We start from the raw sequence: 19,671 nt of genomic DNA on the forward strand, positions 1-19,671 counted from the left end.
ACAAAATCAGCTTGTTAGTCTTTAGGCAGCTTGACTCACTACCATCATTCATTATCCCTCATTCCATTGAGTGAAAGAGCTTGACTTGCACTTTTTAAATGCAAGCTCTAAATGAAATTGCAGGACCGCTTTGTACTGGTGTGTCGTTTACCACACAACAAAGAGAGTCTTTTTTTATACATTTGCATATCAAATAAAGTTAAATCGAAAGATATGCAAATGTATTCAATAGTTTTCTCTCTTAAAACATTCTAAGATATCATTTTCTGTAGAATACAAAAACAAATGTTTGCCTTGCATACTGTATGAAGCATATTGTATGTCTATATGGCAATTTTGTTTGACTGTTTGTTCAATGTTTGACAGGCCCTTATCAGCAAGCCATCATTAACTGTTGGTCAATGGTAATAAACCCTGTCTTGAACAGTTATAAAATGTTTAATGAACTGCAAACATTGTTTAATTAATCAAAACAAGTTTTTATAAAAAATAATAATAATAATAATAAAAAACAAAGCATTCCTTAAAAAGTCCTTAAAAGTTTTGTGAATAGAGGCCATAGCCTTTAACAGCCCAGCCAATCACATGTCACTGGCAGGTCAACTTCACTTCGTGTGGAATACATTATTGTAATAAATGCCTATTCAGAGTTTCATCAGATTCAGGAACACTGTTTTCTGATACAGCTTTAAGTTGTACAGTATGGGGCAATGTACCAGTAAAGTTATATAACATTTTCATTGCTATATCTTTACTAATCCACCGTAAACCCTAATACTATACACTACTATAATAATAATACAAAACAATGTGTAATGTGCATTTGACTGCTTCTGATTGACGTGATTATTAAACAGTCAACACATTGACGAGTAATTTGTGTACTGGGAAAAAAAATAATGATTCGGTAACGATCTAGTTCATCAACAGAAATCGTACTATTTGAACTCTAAGTAATTTGGAAACTAACGTGGTAATGCTTAGGATTGCTCAAGCCACACTTTGCTGTTCATTCCCGCAGCGCAACACTTGGAAGGTTCCGCGATAAAGCGCATTGATTTGCATGATTGATGTGCGCTGTTAGGTTCAATGAGTGGGTTGAAACCAACGATTACTGTATCTGTCGTTCATCACTGCCTTAATGACAGCGATACCCTGCTGTGTTCTGCAGAACATTAAAACTAGCAGAGGAGACGGAGAGACTGTGCCGAATGATTTTCTTCAGAATTAGCCACTGTTTTAGTTAATCGACCAAGGTCAACAACTCTTTGGAAGTTAATCTTTTGAAACTTAATTTGATATTTATCCGTGGGTTATAATTTAATTAACTAGAGCTGTAGGACGACCTTTCCTCCTAACATCTTTATTAAGGTAAGTCGTTTCTACTGCAGATATTTAAACTGTAAAATACAATTGCAGCACATACATTTTACATAAATTAATATGTGAGGTTGTTAATAAATTGTCCACAAACATTACCAAACTTCTGTGGTTTGTTTTATTATACAACGTGATGAGAAAAACATCAGAACAGAAAAACACATTTTCCATATTTAAGATGTCAGCGCTGTTTCTTTTCTTTGTAAATATACCAATATAACCAAACAACATTTAGGGGAAAATTGTATTCTTCTTCTTTTATTATTATTATTATTATTATTATTATTATTATTATTATTATTATTATTATTATTGTTGTTTGCTTCCTTGAGATGAGTTTGCAAACACGTTCGTAATAACGCCTTGTTGCAGCTGTATGTTTGTTTAGTTCATAGACAGGCAAAAAATGCTCAACAAGGGAGAAAGCTTGTGTTTCACAACTGAAAACTACAGATGGAGAATGCAAACAAACTGGAGAGCACACAAGCCCCTAGGAATCTTAATCTAGTGCAAATATAAACATGAATGACATATACTGCAGCTTTAATATTGTATTTGACTTAACAGCTGCTGGTAATTATTTATGAATACATGTATTTAAATTGTTCATTTCTGTCTTGTTTTATATTTGCCAAACACCCTGATGTGTAGGTACAACATTTAAAGTCACTGATACAGAAACAAGGCTACTGGGGAGAAAAAAGACAAAAGTGTGAGAAGGAGAAGTTAATACTGCATGGCCAACCCAAGAAATATATTTATTTTTTTTCTGTATTTTGCTTCATTGCATGAATTTGAAAATCTCCATTGGTGCCTTCAATCAGTTGTCAAATTCCTACAGTCAAGTAAAGTTGTGGGCAGTATTGTGTGATACATGGCTGTTATGGATTCTGTCCCATCGGTGAGATGAGATGAAGTTACAAGCTCGCAAACCATCAATGCAGACAGGCCTGGCTCTTTTGCATTGTGGTTAGGACTCACTTGTGATGCGCAGGGTTGCCAGTTCGCTCCCAGGCTCCACCCTGTTACACACATCCCTGAACCCCCTAGTGGTCATTTTTATACCTGCCTCTTACAGAAATTCCACTTTGCTCAGTCTTGTCCAGAGACTTCCCCAAAATGTAAAATATTTTAAAATATTGTGTATTATGAACATAAAATGATACAGAGGGTGTATAGAGTATCTTTACATGCAGTTTGAATGCCACATTACAGACAGCCCAGCCGTTAACTCTCAGCAATAGTGTCCCCAGGGGCTCTCAGCTCTCAGTTAATGCTTATACTCTGTGCATGTTAATGATCTCTGTACATCTTTCTGCTGAGTGCTGGTGTGTATTGGTCTGTTTCCGTCCAATTTACAGGTCATAACCGAAAGTATTTCTCTTATTAACATCTAATTTTATGGTATGTGGCCCCCCCATTGTAAAACTGAAAATGTGCCTCCGTACTAAAAATAATTGCTTGCGCTGAGAGTAGCTTAGTTCTAGTTTGTATCTCCCTGTTGTACTCTGAAAATCATTCTGAGCCATTGCCAGATGAAATAAAACAAGTCTCTTATACAAATGTAATTTCTAAAGAACATTACATGTAAAATGACATTCATACAGTTTATACTGCAATTTAAGTTGCAGAACTGGAAAAAAAAAACATTCACAGTATACTTCTGTAGTGTATTTATATAGTATTTCAAGCAGTAAACCTACAGCTTGAAACACTGAAATCTACACTAATGAAAACAAAAAACACATAACAAATATAGAGCACTTATGATATGAGCAGGACTGTTGGCTAGCATTTGCTTTTGTCTTTGCTTAGTAAGTCAACAAATACAAAAAATGGCTTTTCAATTGGTAAAACCTACATAATAAAGCAAAAAACAAAAATATCAGTAGGCCACATCCACAGATTAGTAGTTTCTGATGTGCACAGTCCCACCCTTCCTGTTTGTTTTTAACCCAGGCGCATGTCTTGGGACTGATAAATGACAGTTAATAACTAGTAGCATAGTGCTTGTATAACCAAAAAATACAGTGTCGGAAAATACGTGTGACGGTTATTATGTAGTATTTTATAATAGAATCAATCTGTTACAGCGCTGACCGACGGCTAAATGAGATGACGGATTAATAAGAGGTGGACAAACGGGTGCTGACTGTAGATTTATCCTAGTAGTCATGTCAGAATATTTGTTTTAAAAAAATATTTCTGAGTTGTTAGTTTCACATAAGCATGGTTTTATGTATTAACCAATAACACAGTGCAGGAAAAGTCTCGCAGGTCTTACAATCTCTGCCTAGGCATTGTTTCAAGTGATTAAGTATACCCAGTATGTTTACCCAATTGTGTGTTTTGCAGTATATTTTCTGTACTGCACTGAAGTAAATGCTTGTATGTAGAAGCTGAACTTAGTCTGAGTAAATTACCGGCTGCAGGCGATCTTTGAAAGTCTCTCTGGACAAATGCCTCTCTGTATTCCTGGTTTGCTGCAGTATTTTAGACTCCAAGTACTGTCCCCGGGCAATCAGAATCTCAGTTTGCACTTACCAATTGTGGAAAAAAACATTTTGTTTTGTAGCCTCTATTATAGGATGATTTGCTAACACATACAAATGATACTAGAAATCCTGGCTGTTGGGATTTTGGAAAAACCCTTGTTTATCGAAATCTTTGACCTGGTGGAACTAAACGGCCTACTGATGAGTATTTAGCCAGTCGCGTTGTTTAGAATCTGGGAAGCATTATAAAGCATGGTGAAAACTCTTGTCAGGAAGACTAAAGATACTTTTTACTATCACAGTTCAGAATCCAGTAGGTCCATTCTTTCTGCAACTAAATAAATATATTATATAAAAAATATATATTACAAAGATAATTGTTTGTCTGTTCCATTTTTTTTACTGCTCCTGAGTATTTATAATCTTTCAGAAGGTTTTATTGTTAAAAAGAATTTAAAAAGTGTCACTAAACTGCAGAGCAGACAGCACAGAATTGTTCTCGCTGCAACAATACAAATTATTTAGATAACAAACACCCTGTGGATGAGGTCGTCTGCTGGCTTTTCCAGTGATGCGGAACAGAGGACCCTTTCAGCCAATGGGGTCTCTAAGCAAAGGATCAATTCCCAATGAAAAGTCAAAAATAAGATTGTGAATTGTCACCTGCGGATGCTCCAGTATACCATTAGAAACAATGGAGGTGCTTTCCTGAGTCAAAATGCTCTATTCTGACACAAGGTGAGATATTTTTTGAAAAGTTGGGCTACTAGGTGCTATACAGCTTTCATGGGTCCCGAAATAATCATACAGTATGATGGCATGTGACAGAGAAAATGTCTCATATGAAACCTGAAATATTGTTTGTCATTTCACACCTAGAAACATCTTTCCACAAGAAGTAGAGATGGCAGCCGGTCTGGAAAAAGCTTGGCACAGGTGCATTTCTAAGATTGCCAGCAACGGTGAGCATTCTCTGACAGTAATATTAATTTGAATAAAGCAGAAAGGGGCATCATGGGAGATGGAACTGCTGCTGCAATAATGTCGAATTCAATATGTTCCAATTGCACACTGTTACTTTGAGCAGATTTAACTGTTAACTGGTGGAAATCACAAAGTGTTCTAACGTACAGCATGAGGGAATAATAGCACAGTGTTGCTCTACAGTATAATAGCTCATAGTAATGCTCAGTAAATATTTGGTATTACATTGTGTTGTGAGGCTCCACAAGTATAGCTATTAAAATGCCATTATACATCAGTTCTATAAGTATTCCCTGCCAGATATAGTTTTTTTCTCTGATGGTTTATTTAATAAAAAATGCACCATGTGTGAATTAAACGTTGCTATCTATTCCTGTGTTGTAGGTCAGCTTCACTCTAGTGGCCAACACAAATCAGACCATCTACTGCACAGGTTTCACTCCTGTAAAATACAAGTTTAGGCTTAAATGGAGTGATAGTTGGGTTACTCCATGTACACCTAAAATGTAGAGCATTTGTATTGTTTTAATGTAAATGTATGACTGATATTCATGCTAAAAAGTTCTTACATTTGTGTTTCATTCAGCTTACCTGATATTTGGACTTCTTGCCTTCCTAGCCTGGCCCCTCACTATGGCTTTTGTAGGTAATAAATTCCATAAATCCCAGCCATTTTGCACTTGATTTAGCTACTTAGGTCTGAAATGTGCAGTTTTGAAAGAAACACATGTTATAGCACACTTGTGTTTACATTAAAACATGCTATTTGGTACCACTTTAGGTTTAAGGAAGCACTTTGTTTATATGCCTTATTCTGCTGTTAGCTGTTTGCATTTCCTGGGTCATTTCATCTTAGCAGTGTCTTGTGGGTCAAAGCATTACTGTACTGGCTGAAATCATGTCAGTCAATAGGGGAAATAGCTGATTGGTTATTGACAGGAAAGTAGCCAGTGATTGGATGGGGACAGTTTCACTCTGCAGGTGAAATGACCCAGGAAGTGCAAGGCAGTCTTAAAGCATGGCTTGTAAACAGAGATTTCTTTAACCTGTGTAGTACTAGATATCTTGTTTTAAACTGAAAATACATATAAACTGAATGTATTATGAATTCATATTCATGGAACCATTTTATGAGCTACAATTACTTGCAGTCATTTGTTTTTAATTGCAGTGTAGGAGGGTATCAACACAAGTGATGTATTGCATGGTCTTGCTTTTTATTCTTGGAACCTTGAATACACTCATTTTTACCTTTGTTGCCGTAGTTACAATACTGAAAAGTAGTAGGATATGGTGACATAATCTACTACTGTGGAGCGATCTGATTGGTTAGAAAGATTGTAATGGTGTATCATTTTTTGTTATTCTCAATTACTTGTATATGCAAAATTAATGTCATATAATAGCTACAGGAGGCGTACAGGATACATACAGTATCATTATTATATTATATATATGTAGTTGACATTAAGAGGCAGCACATTTTTTTTTAAATATTATTTTTTTTAATTACCTGGGCACCTCATAACTCTTTTTATTTGTGCATGTCTGTTTGTTTTCAGGAATGAAGTATTTGGAATACTGTCCTATTCAGCCACTGATTCCCTTGTATTTGCTGGTCGGAGGAATTATTGGAAGTTTAAAGGTAATTATAATCTAGACCAAGGAGCCTTGATGTAGGTTTCAAAAACCTTTGCCTTTTTCATTAGTATGGTATTACCTCTGTAACTACAATGTAATATAGTATTATATTACTATTGTAATTATAATATACTTTGGTAAATAAAACTACAGTACATGTGTAATACAAAGCAGTCAGTTGCATTTTTTTCTGTAGCAGCTGATACATATATCCAACACTGTTACTAGTATTTATTAATTTATTGCACTATTTTTACAATTTTAATGTAAATGGATCATCCTGGGCCAGTGGCTTTACCAAACCCATAGTCCTGCAAAGACTGTATAGAATAACAGAACTTGACCTGGCCTATTGGGCTGTAATACTAGACCATTGTTTACTAAGTTTAAAGGATCAAATACAGTGTTTTTTATAGTTATCCAATGGAATTCCTTGTGTTTCCAATTTGTGCTCAGGTGACTGTTACAGTACTGACAGTGATTCTTTTTGTTCATTTGCAGGTGACGTTTCTGCTCTATGACTCCGCAAAGATGAGGTCACTTCTTTCCAAGTCAGTTGTCATAGACGATGACGATGATGACGAGTATCCGTGGCGACAGAATGCCCACAAATACTACATCCACGTCACCCTCAGCCTGTTCCTCTTCATCTGGTTCATTCTGGGAAATTACTGGGTGTTCTCTGTCTATAAACCTAACTTCATCCGTCCGTTCCACCAGCCCCAGGATTACTGTGATAAAACCGTGTACATCTTTGCTGTCTGTGTTCTTGTCATGAGTCACACGGTGCTCGCTCTCCTCCTTCTGTGCACCTGCTGCCTTTACTGCTTCTCAAAACTGACATCCACTGCAGAGTATGACTGAAAAAAATATAAGGATGTGAATACCAAACTATTGTAGGTTCTTGTGGTGATAAGAAACAAAGATACCAGAGAAGCAGTAGTGGAAATGCTGGCATGTTAGGTCATTTTTGTACGTCCTTGAGATCTATAATGGCAGACATGTCAAGAGTCACACCCAACTTTTTTGCTGTCAATTTTAGTACACCTAAAAGAAGTAGTCCCAAAACTTGATCTTATTTATTTGTTTAAAGCTCACTTATTTGGATGGTCTGACCTTTGCATCTTAATGAAGGTCTGACCATAGGTTGCGGCCCTTGTTATATGCCTACTCTCATGCACATTTAATATTATTATTATTATTATTATTATTATTTATTTATTTCTTAGCAGACGCCCTTACCCAATATACTGCATCATCTGGCCTGCTTGTATCCATAGACATTACAAACGTGTGCTGAAAGAAAAGAGATAAGATTATTCTTGAACGATTGCCCTTCCCCCCCCCCCCCCCCCCCCTCCCTCCAACATTTAGCTGAAAGTAAAATTTTTACCATTAATTTCCGGTTTTTAATAACCATGCGCAAATAATGCCTGAGGGGAAATATTGCGGCTCACTGAATAGAAATAACTGCCTAGAAGTAGTTGCTCTGTGCATTAATGATTCAGACAATTGCTTGCATCATCAACGATGAAGGTTCAGGTGATGGAGTTCAGCGGTTTCGGATCAGATGAGACTCCGCAGTCTGCTTTCCTGTTACGCTACAATCCATATTGCAAGAGCTTGTAACTCAGGCTTTTTTTTGTATTTGACATTTTGTATGGTATTATTTCGTGTTGTGTTTTCACACCAATTTCTTACTTACAGAGATTAGGTAAATCCATTTATTTTAGTGGAGTGAAAATGTCACGTGTTTATATATTTTTTAAATGTAGCGACTGTTATTCTAGTGTGTTTCACCTACAAATATGTTCTTTCATGATGTGCTTTTGCACTGCACACTGTAGCTCTAAAGTTTAATGTTTATTTTGTGAAAATATTTGAAATGACAAAACAGTGGACATACTGCAGCAGCGTTGAATTGTATTTCACCAGTCAATAAATATGTTAACTGCACTTCTTGATTCTTTAGCATGACTGTGCTGGGCTCCACCTTTGAATTTTAAGCATGACTAATTGTAAACTTAATCTATGTACTGTGGTAGCGTGGTTTGTGCAGGATGGTAATAATAGACAATTATTCATCTGGAGACTTTGTTCACAGTTCAAACAAACAGACTCTTTATTATGGTTCTTCCAACACACAAAACAAAATTATTATTACTATTTATTTCTTAACAGACGCCCTTACCCAGGGCGACTTACAGTTGTATACAAAAAATACATAAAGAATTACAGTACAATTAAGAGCAAGATACAAAACACAATGACTTCAGTCCTAATAAGAGCAAATACAAAACAGTACGATTTTATGTTGGGGCAGTTCAAGAGCAGATAACAGTGTTGATAGTTACATCAGGGTTAGATACGAGTGAAAGTGAAATACAAGGTACTACAGATCGGGTTAAGTGCAGGATTAAATACAGTAAAATAGGGAGCAGATAAGTGCACGTTAAAGTGCATTAAAGGCAGAGTGCTATATTGTCCAGAAGGGAAGAGTTGAGTTTTACAGGTGTTCAAACAAAACAATACTTAACTTCACTTAAAGTACTTACTACACCATAGATAGCTGTCCCTGACTAACAACAGGACGGCTAAGCCGTTTTCCTGTAACAAAACACTTTACGTTTTTCAAAGTTGTAATTTTCACATCCACACCTAATATTAATAATTTTTATTTGTGTGTTTACATATTCTGACTCCCAGCTGTGTTAAAACTGCACGAAGCTGTGATCTAGGTTTTTACAGAAATGTTAAAAAGACTTAAAAAATAGACAACTTTTTTTTTTCCTGCCAATCAGTGACATTTTGGGTGGCTTTTTATTAAATATGCTTCTGCATGTGTTTATAAATGTATAAAAGAACACGCACAGTAAACTAATGATTTATAGTCTTCTTGACTGCCTTAAGTAGTTTTATTATATTACAGACTGTGTGTAGATGGTACTGTACTGTTGTATTTATCAGTACAAAGAGTATCACTGTTATATGTATGACACACTAGCTGTACATATCAGATAAGACTGGCCAGTGGAGAAGATATGCTATAACTATGCTAATAATACATTTTTCTTTGTAATGTACTGTATTTGTTGTTTTTAAATGTAGAGTCTGAAGAGTTTGCTATGGATGTAAAAATAAATACTTTCATTACAAAACTTTAATAATGCTTAGTTTGTGTATTTGTCACAGTTTGTGTTTTAAAAAATGAGGTATATTGCAGATGCTGCTATTAATATATATATATATATATATATATATATATATATATATATATATATATAGATATAGATATAGATATAGATATATAGATATATATATATATTAAGCGATAACTAAAATATAGAAGGAAAAAATACATTACACTCGACGTGCCCTCTATTATGTGAAAACGGACAACTTTGGACTTCACTTTTCAGTTGTCTGACTGCAACAGAATCATGTGTCATGTGAATGGGAGCCTTTGTGAGGTTTGTTTTTACCGTTTATTAATTGCAGGACAGGATTCTAAAACCCCAAAACATCGACATTTACATACTGCACTGCATTTTATGTTAAATGTTTGGTTCATATACAGTATGTTGGTATATCTTATTTTACATGGGCTGATTCTCCTAAAGCTGCTTGTGTTTACTTATGCATTTCACAACCTGTGCAAAATTCACGCTCAACGGTTGCTTTTATGACAACCCGTCTTTCTATTCCGTGCAGCATGTGACGTCCAACCCATTCAAGGCAAGCTATATAACTCGGGTTTATTTAACCAGTCATCGTTACATATGAGAGAGAGGGAGAGAGGGCGTGTCTGTCCTCACGTGTGTGTTTTTGCGGAAAATACATGGGAATATATGAGCAACAAACTACAGTAGAACCAAACTCTCCATAGAATCGATACGTTACAAGAGCAAAGCATCATGACTTTCTACAGAAACGGTGTGTGGCTCGTTAAAGGACTTAAGGAATATACAAAGTAAGTAATTTTATATTAAAATAATGCATGTTTGCTTTGTTTTGAAAAATATAGGTTGTCAGCTACAGCTAGTGCTTTTCTATCTTCGTTTTTCTATTTTACAATCTAAACTGCATTTTCTTTTTCTCCTTTTTTAAATTGAAATTTTGTTTTAAACTCGTTTAATTGTTGAGATACTTTTTTGTAATTACTGCTGTGATACAGACAGTGTTGACCCGCCTACTTCACATTACAAAATTACACTAGCGCATACATTCAAGAGATTGTGTAACTGGATTGTCTTAAAGGGGCAATAAATACAAGACGAAAAACATTTGCAGTGACATGGTTTTAGATTATACTTCAGTGATTTGAATTCTGTAGCACGAGTAATGAAGGATGGCTGTCAAGTCACAAGAAAAATAGCAGGTGTCTGATTCCTGACGGTTTGACAGAAAACCACTTCCTGCTTGCAGCAGGACATTTCTCAATACAAAGCAATGGGGCCGTTCTGTTTAACGGTAACATGATATAAACAATTTATATTTTTATCATTTGTGTTTTACAGAGCTGGTTACGAGGCTGCTGCAAAACATTTTGTTCCTGGAGATTTGGATGTGAATTTAAAAGGGAAATCCTTTATGATCACTGGGGCCAACAGCGGGATTGGAAAAGCTGCAGCGATTGAGATAGCAAAAAGAGGTGAATATCTGAAAAGAACGGGCAAAGGCAAACACCAACTCATTTACACTTGTCTCTGAAGGCACAACACTGTAGACTGTCCCTCCTTATTGGTCATTGTTGCGCTCCATGCTGGACAAAATGTCTCTTTCAAATACAATATTTAACTGTATCTCAGACAAATCTCTTAAAGAAAAAGCAAATGTATCGGAAGTCACCAATGTATGAAGATAATCAAGGAATAATAACCTTACTCTTATTTCAGTGAGTCGTTCACTGAGGAGAAAATACATGTTAAATTTAAGTTTGTTTACTTTAAAAAAAAAATGTGATGAACAGTTTTAGTGGTAGTGCTAACTTTATCAGAAAATACCAGAGAACACCCCTACATTGCTTTTAATCACCTAACAGAAGAGGTTACTGATTAATAACGTTTTGCAAGGGATGGTGTGTATATACAGTACTTCAGACCTATCTTGAGAACGAGTCATCTCATAATAATAATAAGAATGATGAGTGGCTATGCGAATGAAGGCTATACATTATTAACATGCTCTGAATGTGGACATCTGTTATAATAAGTTATTGATCATACCATCCATGAATGTCACTTGATTATACTTTCTTAGATGGTACAGTGCATCTTGTCTGTAGAAATAAAGACAGGGCTGAAGAAGCAAAGCGGGAAATCATAGCACAAAGTAACAATGAGGTAAGCCTGCAGAATTATATCTTCTCAGCTGTATTGGATTCAGGATCAAGCTTCAGTACACCACACAGATTTGTAGTTTCACTCCAAGGATATAGGCGGTTAGTCCTGCAGAACTCGTCTTAAAACCATAGTCTTTGAAATAAAAACAGGGTCATCCCATATGTATGTCTGTATACTAGCATCCTGCTTTCTGCTACATACTGTAACTGTAATCCATGAAGTAGTGGGAGGTTTTACTTTTTTATTCAACTCATTCCTCAGATTGATTATAGCATCATAAAAGTATATGGTTATACATTTCCAAAATATATAAAAAGCGTGCTATAGAAAACCATAATACAAAACCAATTGGCACCAATCTTGGACTGATTTACCTAAGGTAACATAAATTAGATGCAGATTAGTGGTAATTGGGAGCTGAAACCAGCTGTAAGTGATTAAACGCATTAGTAAATGTAGTTCAAAACTTTCCTGATGTTTCATTTCAGAATGTTCATGTGCATATTCTGGATATGTCGAGTCCACGTCAAATCTGGGAATTTGCTGAAAACTTCAAGAAGGGAAATAATTTAAATGTTTTGGTAAGTCATACGTTTTAAAGCTGGCAATGCTTGCCCATGTATGTGGATGAAGTAAACAGCTACAGATTGTGAATTTTGCTCTTGTTTAAAATGTGTTCCCAGATTAACAATGCAGGGTGCATGGTCAACCAGAGAGAGCTGACAGAGGATGGACTGGAGAAGAATTTCGCCACAAACACTTTAGGTAAGAGACATAAGAAAATGTACAAACGAGAGGCAGCCATTCCAACTGTATCTAGAGACCCGCTTTCCCAATTATGACGTAACCTGGTAAGGACATTCCCTTTTTTGTAAAATTTAAAGTTCTGAATCATTTATTTGACCTGTTCTCTCCCCAATTTCAATGTTGATTTACCGCTACAACCCACAACCTCCTTTCCCGCTGTTTAGCCAGTCACTGCTTTTTTCAAGGTGCTGTTGAACCCTGGAGTTAAGGGTTTGCTTGACTGGTCTCTGCCTGGTCTCGTTTGGCACCGGACCAGTAGGTGTAACTGCAGTGCAGTGAGGGGAACAGACCCCAGCTGTTTTCTCTCCTTAGTCAATGCAGCGCACCCTGAGTCCTTAGCTAAGATCGGCAACTCGCAGAGACCTGCAAGCTCTTCATTGCATGATCCACTTGACACAAATCTATTAATCAATGTATTGGGTTTTGTTTCTCCAAACTCATTTTATTTTACACTGTTCCTTAAAGTTGAAATGATAATTTTTCCAAAAATGGGATTCGGTAGGCCCTTTCTCATTAAGTAATTAAGGCGTTCACTTTCAATAAAAATTCCCGGTTATAAGGGGCAAATAAAGGCGCATGTCTGTCTTTAAGTAGGCATGTCACACATGCTGTGGGTTAAGGTCATGTTGGTCTGCATTTTCATGATACTGCTCTGCTTACAGCAGTAGCAGGGTATATGTATGTTCCTGTCATAGATTATTTGGTTTGATACATAATTATTTGGTGGTGGTTACATGATCATTCAAATGCTATCCTTTATCAACCATGTGTGGGGTGTTTTTCAAGGGACCTACATTCTAACCACTGCTCTGATACCAGCCTTGAAAAGTGCACATGGCCCCAGAGTGGTGAGTACAGTATATGAGATACTTTGAGATGTCTGTTCATTTTCCATTATTACTGTTGGGTGCATATTATTTGGATATATGAGAACATGAAGATCACTTTGGCGATATGCCTTTTCATAGTGCTGATAGCGCTACCACACTTATTCATAGTTGTAAAAATGGGTTGCAGATTACAGTGTCCTCAGGTGGCATGCTGGTCCAGAAGTTAAACATTGCTGATCTACAGTTTGAAAAAGGGCAGTTTGACGGAACAATGGCATATGCACAGAACAAAGTAAGAACACTTTCTGTTTATGATTTCAAAATAAAAGTGTTGCGCAGAATGTATGGGTATGTTTTTGTGTTTCAATATTGCAATCTGAAACACAGTACCAGTTTTTGAATTGTATAATAAATGCCTTTGTCATCAGCATACCCTAAACATAAATTGCATTTTTTTTTATTAATTAACAATATATAAATCTGAGATAATCTTGTATGCATACAGAATACAGTGTATTTATAAACCGCTTCTTATGCACCTTTATTGAACTTCATAAAATCTGTGTTCTGTTCTTTTGGACATAGAGACAACAAGTGATCCTGACAGAACAATGGTCAAAGCAGCACACAGACATTCACTTCTCTTCAATGCACCCAGGCTGGGCAGATACACCAGGTAAAAATAGGTGATTATTTAAAAAAGAGCTTGAACTGTTCAAGATGGCTGGCAAGACAATTGGTCGCTGTATTAGGGGTGTAAAGATACCCTTATGTCACGATACATGGGATGGTCCTGATGGGCTACTTGTATGATTCATAATATGATAAAATGATCATTTAACGATGGACTCTTTTTTTAAAAATACAAAAATGAAGGGGACCTCAAGTGGCTCACCTGGTAGAAGCATGGCCGCGTAGTGTGTAGCATGAGTCATACAGCCAGGGGAGCGCTGGTTTGCGTCCTGTCTGTGTGAAGTCACCCATCTTTGCTGGGGATTCCAGAGGGAGCGTTGCATTGGCCTGACTGTTTCTCCTCATCGTGCTACAGACAACTCGCTGACATCTGCTTTCGAGTCCCTGGGTGTAAGAGGAAATTGGCTTGGTAGTGGGATCGGAGGACGCTCACTGAATCTTCAGTTCTCCTGAGCTGTGTGGGGAATCACTGCAGTGAGGCAACATAACCAGCCATTCTAAATTGGGGAGAAAATCGGGGGTAAAATAATTGGGTGTAATTCTAAATTTAAAGAAATAAATACAAAAATAGCAGGAGATAGGGAGTGTATTTATTCATACCAAGTATAGAACACTGGTGAACTACAGTGAGCTATGTTGTGCTTTTGGTCTCGTATCACAATACAAACGATACATACCTCTGTTACGATATGACGTTGTGTAAAGAAAAGGTCGTAATTCATCGATACACAATGAATCATTACGCCCCTGTATTGTATGTTACAAGAATTGTTTTTCTCATTTGATATTAACAGCTGTGCGGTTGTCCATGCCTGACTTCTACGAGAAGATGAAGAATAAGCTGCGTTCAGAGGCTCAGGGTGCAGACACTGTGGTGTGGCTCGCTGTCTCTCCTTCAGCTGCCACACAAGCGAGCGGGCAGTTCTATCAGGGTAAGACACGTGGCAGGGGCTGCTTGGGTAAGGGGCAGTACACCGCCTTACATGTGGAAGTCTTGAGGTCTGCAGCAATAAAAAGTCATTTCCACTTTCTGGCTCTTGGGGTATTGGTGACCAGGTGAAGCCTTGTATGTACATTTCGATTTTTTTATTTTATTTTAGATATATTTCTCTCATCTCTTATGAAACCTAATAAGACACATATAAAAACCAAATCACTTTACCTTGTATCTCTATTGGCCCCTGTATGCATGTGGAAACTTTATTTTGGGTTCCTGAAGAAAATCATACATTTGACGTCCTAACACCAACCCTCGTTTTTCATATAACTGCATCAGGAATCATATGTTTCTGATACATCACACCAGCAAATTATACAAAATGCAGGTGGTTTTCAGACTGAGGACGCTGCATTTGTTGTTTGGTTCTGGACAGAAACAGAAATGTTTAATGTGCTTCAAGTGGATGAACGTTTAAACGTCTCATCTCAAGTACAACATAATAGACTGGGCACTCTGCTTTCAAGCCTGTTTTGATTCATTAAATACGTTTTGGTATTTATGAAGTATTTCTTGAGTGTTCAGAGTGTGTCTTTGAGTTTCAGATCGATAGCCTCAGAGAACCGTACTGTTCATTACCGTGTTTAGTGAACATGACCTCTTTTCTCGGATTTTGCAGATCGCAAGCCAGTCTCTGCACACTTACCCTTGGCCTCCACCAGATCTTCAGCTGGGGATGAAGAGAAACTGCTGACTGTGTTGGAACAGCTTGCCGAAAAGTTTAACCCTAATACTGCTCAATCATCTGATTAGTAGTCACACTCTGAAATAATTAATACTGTATATTTTTTAAAATGTTTTGCGTTTTTAAACAAATGTAAACTTGTATTGCTTTTATATTATGTTTTTTTTTAAAATAAATTAATAAACCTGTGTAAAGCTTTTGATAGTTGCAGTGATTGGAACATTAATGGTACGTTTTAAAATAAAGCTAAAATAAAATAAAAATGGGTACATTAAATCTCCTTTTATTTGCTTTATTTGGTCATTTTATTAATTAGTGGAAAGATAGCTATTAAAACAGATTGCTTACAGATATACATACACAGCCCACAAAAAACAAAACCATGGAGAAGTAAAAACTTGATTTGAAGAAAATTTTAATAAATGTATATACACACTTAGCAGCTGAAATGAAACCTGCTGGGGTATCTTTGAAATGGGCAGTCAGTAATAATTATTTCCACATTTAGGTAACATCATTTTTACACGGTTACATTAATACAGATTTATAAAAACATACAAAAGACATTTACAAATTACAAACAGGACAGTGAAGCTAACAGGGTGTTTGTACTGTGTGTTGCAGCAGTAACAGAAGTCAAAACAGGACAAGAAACATATTGAACATTTCTTTAAAGTATATGTACATTATTCCCTTATTTCTACAAGGAGCCAAAAACCCAGTTTCCACTGCAATGTATTCATCCCATCTCCCTTGCAAGCAGGTTAATGTAAGTCTTAGTAAGAATGGTAACAAAGATTAATAGGCACATTTTTTGAAAGGAATACAACCATTTTAACTATATCATTGACGTTATTTGAGTGATTTCAGATCATTTTCCTTTCCTTTCATTCAGTCAGACATTACTCTCTCTGCTTCATAAGAATGACCCTTTCGGTAAAAATCATTCATTTGGTGTCCTGGCTTCAGTAAAACAGGATTACACAGAATATGTCCTAAATACAAACGGCTTCTCTCTGATCATCAAATACAGGAAATCTGACTGACGTCAACTAACTAAACTGTATAGTGCATACCCACATAAGACACTTCAAACTGAAGAAGAAAAAAAATGAGCAAATCGAAATTAAAGTTCAACTAAACAATGATAAGGAAAGCAGTGAAACAGCAGAGAATGGTTTCAGCCAATAAGACTGCTGATCAAATTCCGAACCCTGCCATACAATATTTAATGACCCTCAATGCAAGCTAATGAACACACCAGATAACATTGGAGAATGGAAATGTAGCTGGAGAGAGTCTTATGAAGTGATTGACACAAATTTCCTTAGACCTGGGTTTTACTCTTGATTAAAGACACTCCCTTTTTATTAAAATAAATACAATATATATATATATATATATATATATATATATATATATATATATATATATATATATATATATATATTATATTCTGGGTGAAACATTCAATTTAGTCAGTAAAATCTGCAGCACTTTTGCATACAGTACGGCTGAATAACAGTAAAGCTGTGATAATTCTAAAGCTTAAACTGAACACTGATGACAAAAAATTACATTTAAGAATAAATAGCGGGATTCCGAAAAATAAAAAAAATAACGTTACTCGGGCCAACGTGTTGCTACAACTGTTTAAATAACATACCTGTAATTTTTCCTTTTCATTGTTAACATCCTGACAACTTTTTACACTTATAACTTTAAAGTCTGTTTCAAAGCTCTTTTCAATATGTCCGCTCTAGTGCACTGCTAGTGTAAGGAGTATTACCCTTATTGTCAAACAGGTAACAGCAATAATGATCCATGATGTGGTACAGAACAGAAAAGCCAGAGCACCTGTTATGTTTTGTTTTTTAATTGCTCTTCCTGCAGTGATTTACAGGGTAGATCTCAAACCCCAGTGCACTAGAGCAGACATTTTGAAAACAGCTTTGAAACTGACCGAAAAAGTTGTCAAGATGTTAACAATTAAAATAAAATTTTAATAACAAGTCACAAGTACTTTGTGTTGTTTTTCACTGTAAGTAATATAATGTTACTGATACAGCAGTAGCTTGGCAAATAAGGTGTAGAAGTTTAATTAGTAATGATATAAAACTATTAAAAAAAAAAAAACTGTACCAGCACATTGGCACACCCCAACAGATATGTACAATTAATACTAGCAGTGACTTAGGTCTTACATTTACAATTTTGAAAGATACACATTATTGTAAACATGTATTTCATTTTAAAATATGATTCCTGGCACGATGCTACAGTAGGTTAAAGACAGGTCTCATTTTCCATGCCTTACTCTCAGGAGGTCTGTTTCATTTCAAAAGGAAACTAACTGCTTCACTTCCTAAGTTCTTTCACCTCTGCAGTGTCTCCTTGGTTAATGTCTGGAGCACAATTTCACTCTTTGGGTGAATGGCCAAACGCAGTGCAATGCTATCTGAATGTATGTCTTGCAAGAAATCCCAATTTAACATGGAACACAATGTTTACACTAACATGTTTCTTTCAAGAGTGCAAATCTGAGTGTATGAAAGTGCACAACACATCAGAGTTATGAAATCACTTTGTGAGCTGTAAAACCTTGAAGTGAAATAGACAGCTTCAAGTACCATTTTAAAGCTATATGGATTTTAAGTTATATATATATATATGGGTATATAACTGCAATTTGTGAAATGGATCTGTACAATAGACTTTCTGTGAGAAATACAAAACGTAACTGAAACGTAATCCAGTAGCCAATATAAACATATTATTGTTATCATCATTTATACACTGTAACAACAAAAAGGAGTTCCCAGTAAAACATACAGTATCAACGGGAATGTTCACATTCAAATTACCAAATTCATTAAAACATAAAACAAGATACAAGCAAGTGTATTACATTAGGTACATTAATGTTTGAACTAAAACACAATACAGCTCTGCACTGTGACTAGTTTAATGTTTTATAACGTTACCTCTGAAAGGCTTTTTTTAGGTAACCAAACATGTAAACACACAACTAATCTGGGATGAGTTATTAGTCATATAAAAGACAAAAATGGGGATTTGTAGCTATTGCTCAATTTGTAGAAGTCTTATTTAATGTTAAGAGCTAAGAAAGGCTTGTGCCTTCTTCAGTATGCTCACTTACACAAATGTTTGTCTACTTAGTTTCCTATTTTACCTTAGAATTAAGGTTAATGCTACTTTCACTAAAGCACCATGTGTGTGTGAATGCAGGCCAACCATTGTAAACCATAAGCCAAACTTAATACTATACACAACAACTAGGACATCATTTCCAAAGCTTTTTGCTTTAGTGCAAAATTTATAAAATACAACATAGAACATGAATTTAAATGACTGTCAGCGATTTCAGAATACAATTGTCCAAAAAGCTTTGCAAATGTACCTGTAATTGCACATGCCTGTAACTGCCATTTCTCTACTCGCTTAAAACCGATTTCAGCAGTTCAAATCAGTATTCAACATACAGGGAGTGCCAATAGTTATATTGTATGTCCTGGACATTAGTTAATGTGCAGCATAGGGAGGTTACTCTTTTGGAATGGTCTTAGTAAATCACGTGGGTCCCTGTTTTCCAAAGCTGTTTACTCATTTCAGACAATTGTTTTGTAAAAATAAAAACTATGGTGGCTCACTGAGGACATTTTTTTTTTTTTTTTAAAGAAAGAAATAATTTGGTATATCAAAATGACTCAGGATGTCACCAGGTCTAGTTCATAAGTACATGGTAAATATCTCAATTTGGGTCAATAAGCTAATATATATATATATATATATAAAA

At 35.8% G+C, this 19,671-nt stretch overlaps 2 protein-coding genes across 3 annotated transcripts; both read left to right on the forward strand.

Annotated features, from left to right (window-relative positions):
- Positions 1-1,015: 1,015 nt before the first annotated feature.
- LOC117407028 (transmembrane protein 272-like) lies at positions 1,016-8,456 on the forward strand. Of its 2 annotated transcripts, XM_034011560.3 has the most exons (5): positions 1,020-1,371; positions 4,755-4,837; positions 5,446-5,505; positions 6,422-6,504; positions 7,002-8,456. In XM_034011560.3, exons 2-5 carry the CDS (start codon positions 4,780-4,782, stop codon positions 7,362-7,364), a joined length of 564 nt encoding a protein of 187 aa, XP_033867451.1. In that variant the 5' UTR covers positions 1,020-1,371; positions 4,755-4,779; the 3' UTR covers positions 7,365-8,456. The 2 variants fall into 2 exon arrangements, with proteins under 2 accessions (XP_033867453.1, XP_033867451.1); XM_034011562.3 differs by lacking the exon at positions 5,446-5,505 and having other exon boundaries at positions 1,016-1,371.
- A 1,839-nt stretch (positions 8,457-10,295) lies between these two features.
- On the forward strand, positions 10,296-16,120 carry LOC117406700 (dehydrogenase/reductase SDR family member 12). Its single transcript, XM_034010970.3, has 10 exons — positions 10,296-10,470; positions 11,018-11,151; positions 11,760-11,842; positions 12,331-12,423; positions 12,526-12,607; positions 13,436-13,497; positions 13,667-13,771; positions 14,065-14,155; positions 14,967-15,104; positions 15,789-16,120. Exons 1-10 carry the CDS (start codon positions 10,415-10,417, stop codon positions 15,920-15,922), a joined length of 978 nt encoding a protein of 325 aa, XP_033866861.3. The 5' UTR covers positions 10,296-10,414; the 3' UTR covers positions 15,923-16,120.
- Positions 16,121-19,671: the final 3,551 nt, after the last annotated feature.

The sequence above is a fragment of the Acipenser ruthenus genome, chromosome 8, assembly GCF_902713425.1.
Source record: "Acipenser ruthenus chromosome 8, fAciRut3.2 maternal haplotype, whole genome shotgun sequence".
Classification (NCBI taxonomy): Eukaryota; Metazoa; Chordata; class Actinopteri; order Acipenseriformes; family Acipenseridae; genus Acipenser; species Acipenser ruthenus.

What these genes read in the sequence shown, in the direction of transcription:
- LOC117407028 (XM_034011560.3), top strand. Translation starts at nt 4,780, where the DNA reads ATGGCAGCCGGTCTGGAAAAAGCTTGGCACAGGTGCATTTCTAAGATT. An exon ending in CCTCACTATGGCTTTTGTAG is followed by an intron (nt 5,506 to 6,421) that starts GTAATAAATTCC and finishes GTTTGTTTTCAG; the next exon opens with GAATGAAGTATTTGGAATAC. An exon ending in GAATTATTGGAAGTTTAAAG is followed by an intron (nt 6,505 to 7,001) that starts GTAATTATAATC and finishes GTTCATTTGCAG; the next exon opens with GTGACGTTTCTGCTCTATGA.
- LOC117406700 (XM_034010970.3), top strand. Translation starts at nt 10,415, where the DNA reads ATGACTTTCTACAGAAACGGTGTGTGGCTCGTTAAAGGACTTAAGGAA. An exon ending in GTGCACATGGCCCCAGAGTG is followed by an intron (nt 13,498 to 13,666) that starts GTGAGTACAGTA and finishes AATGGGTTGCAG; the next exon opens with ATTACAGTGTCCTCAGGTGG. An exon ending in TGGCATATGCACAGAACAAA is followed by an intron (nt 13,772 to 14,064) that starts GTAAGAACACTT and finishes TTTTGGACATAG; the next exon opens with AGACAACAAGTGATCCTGAC.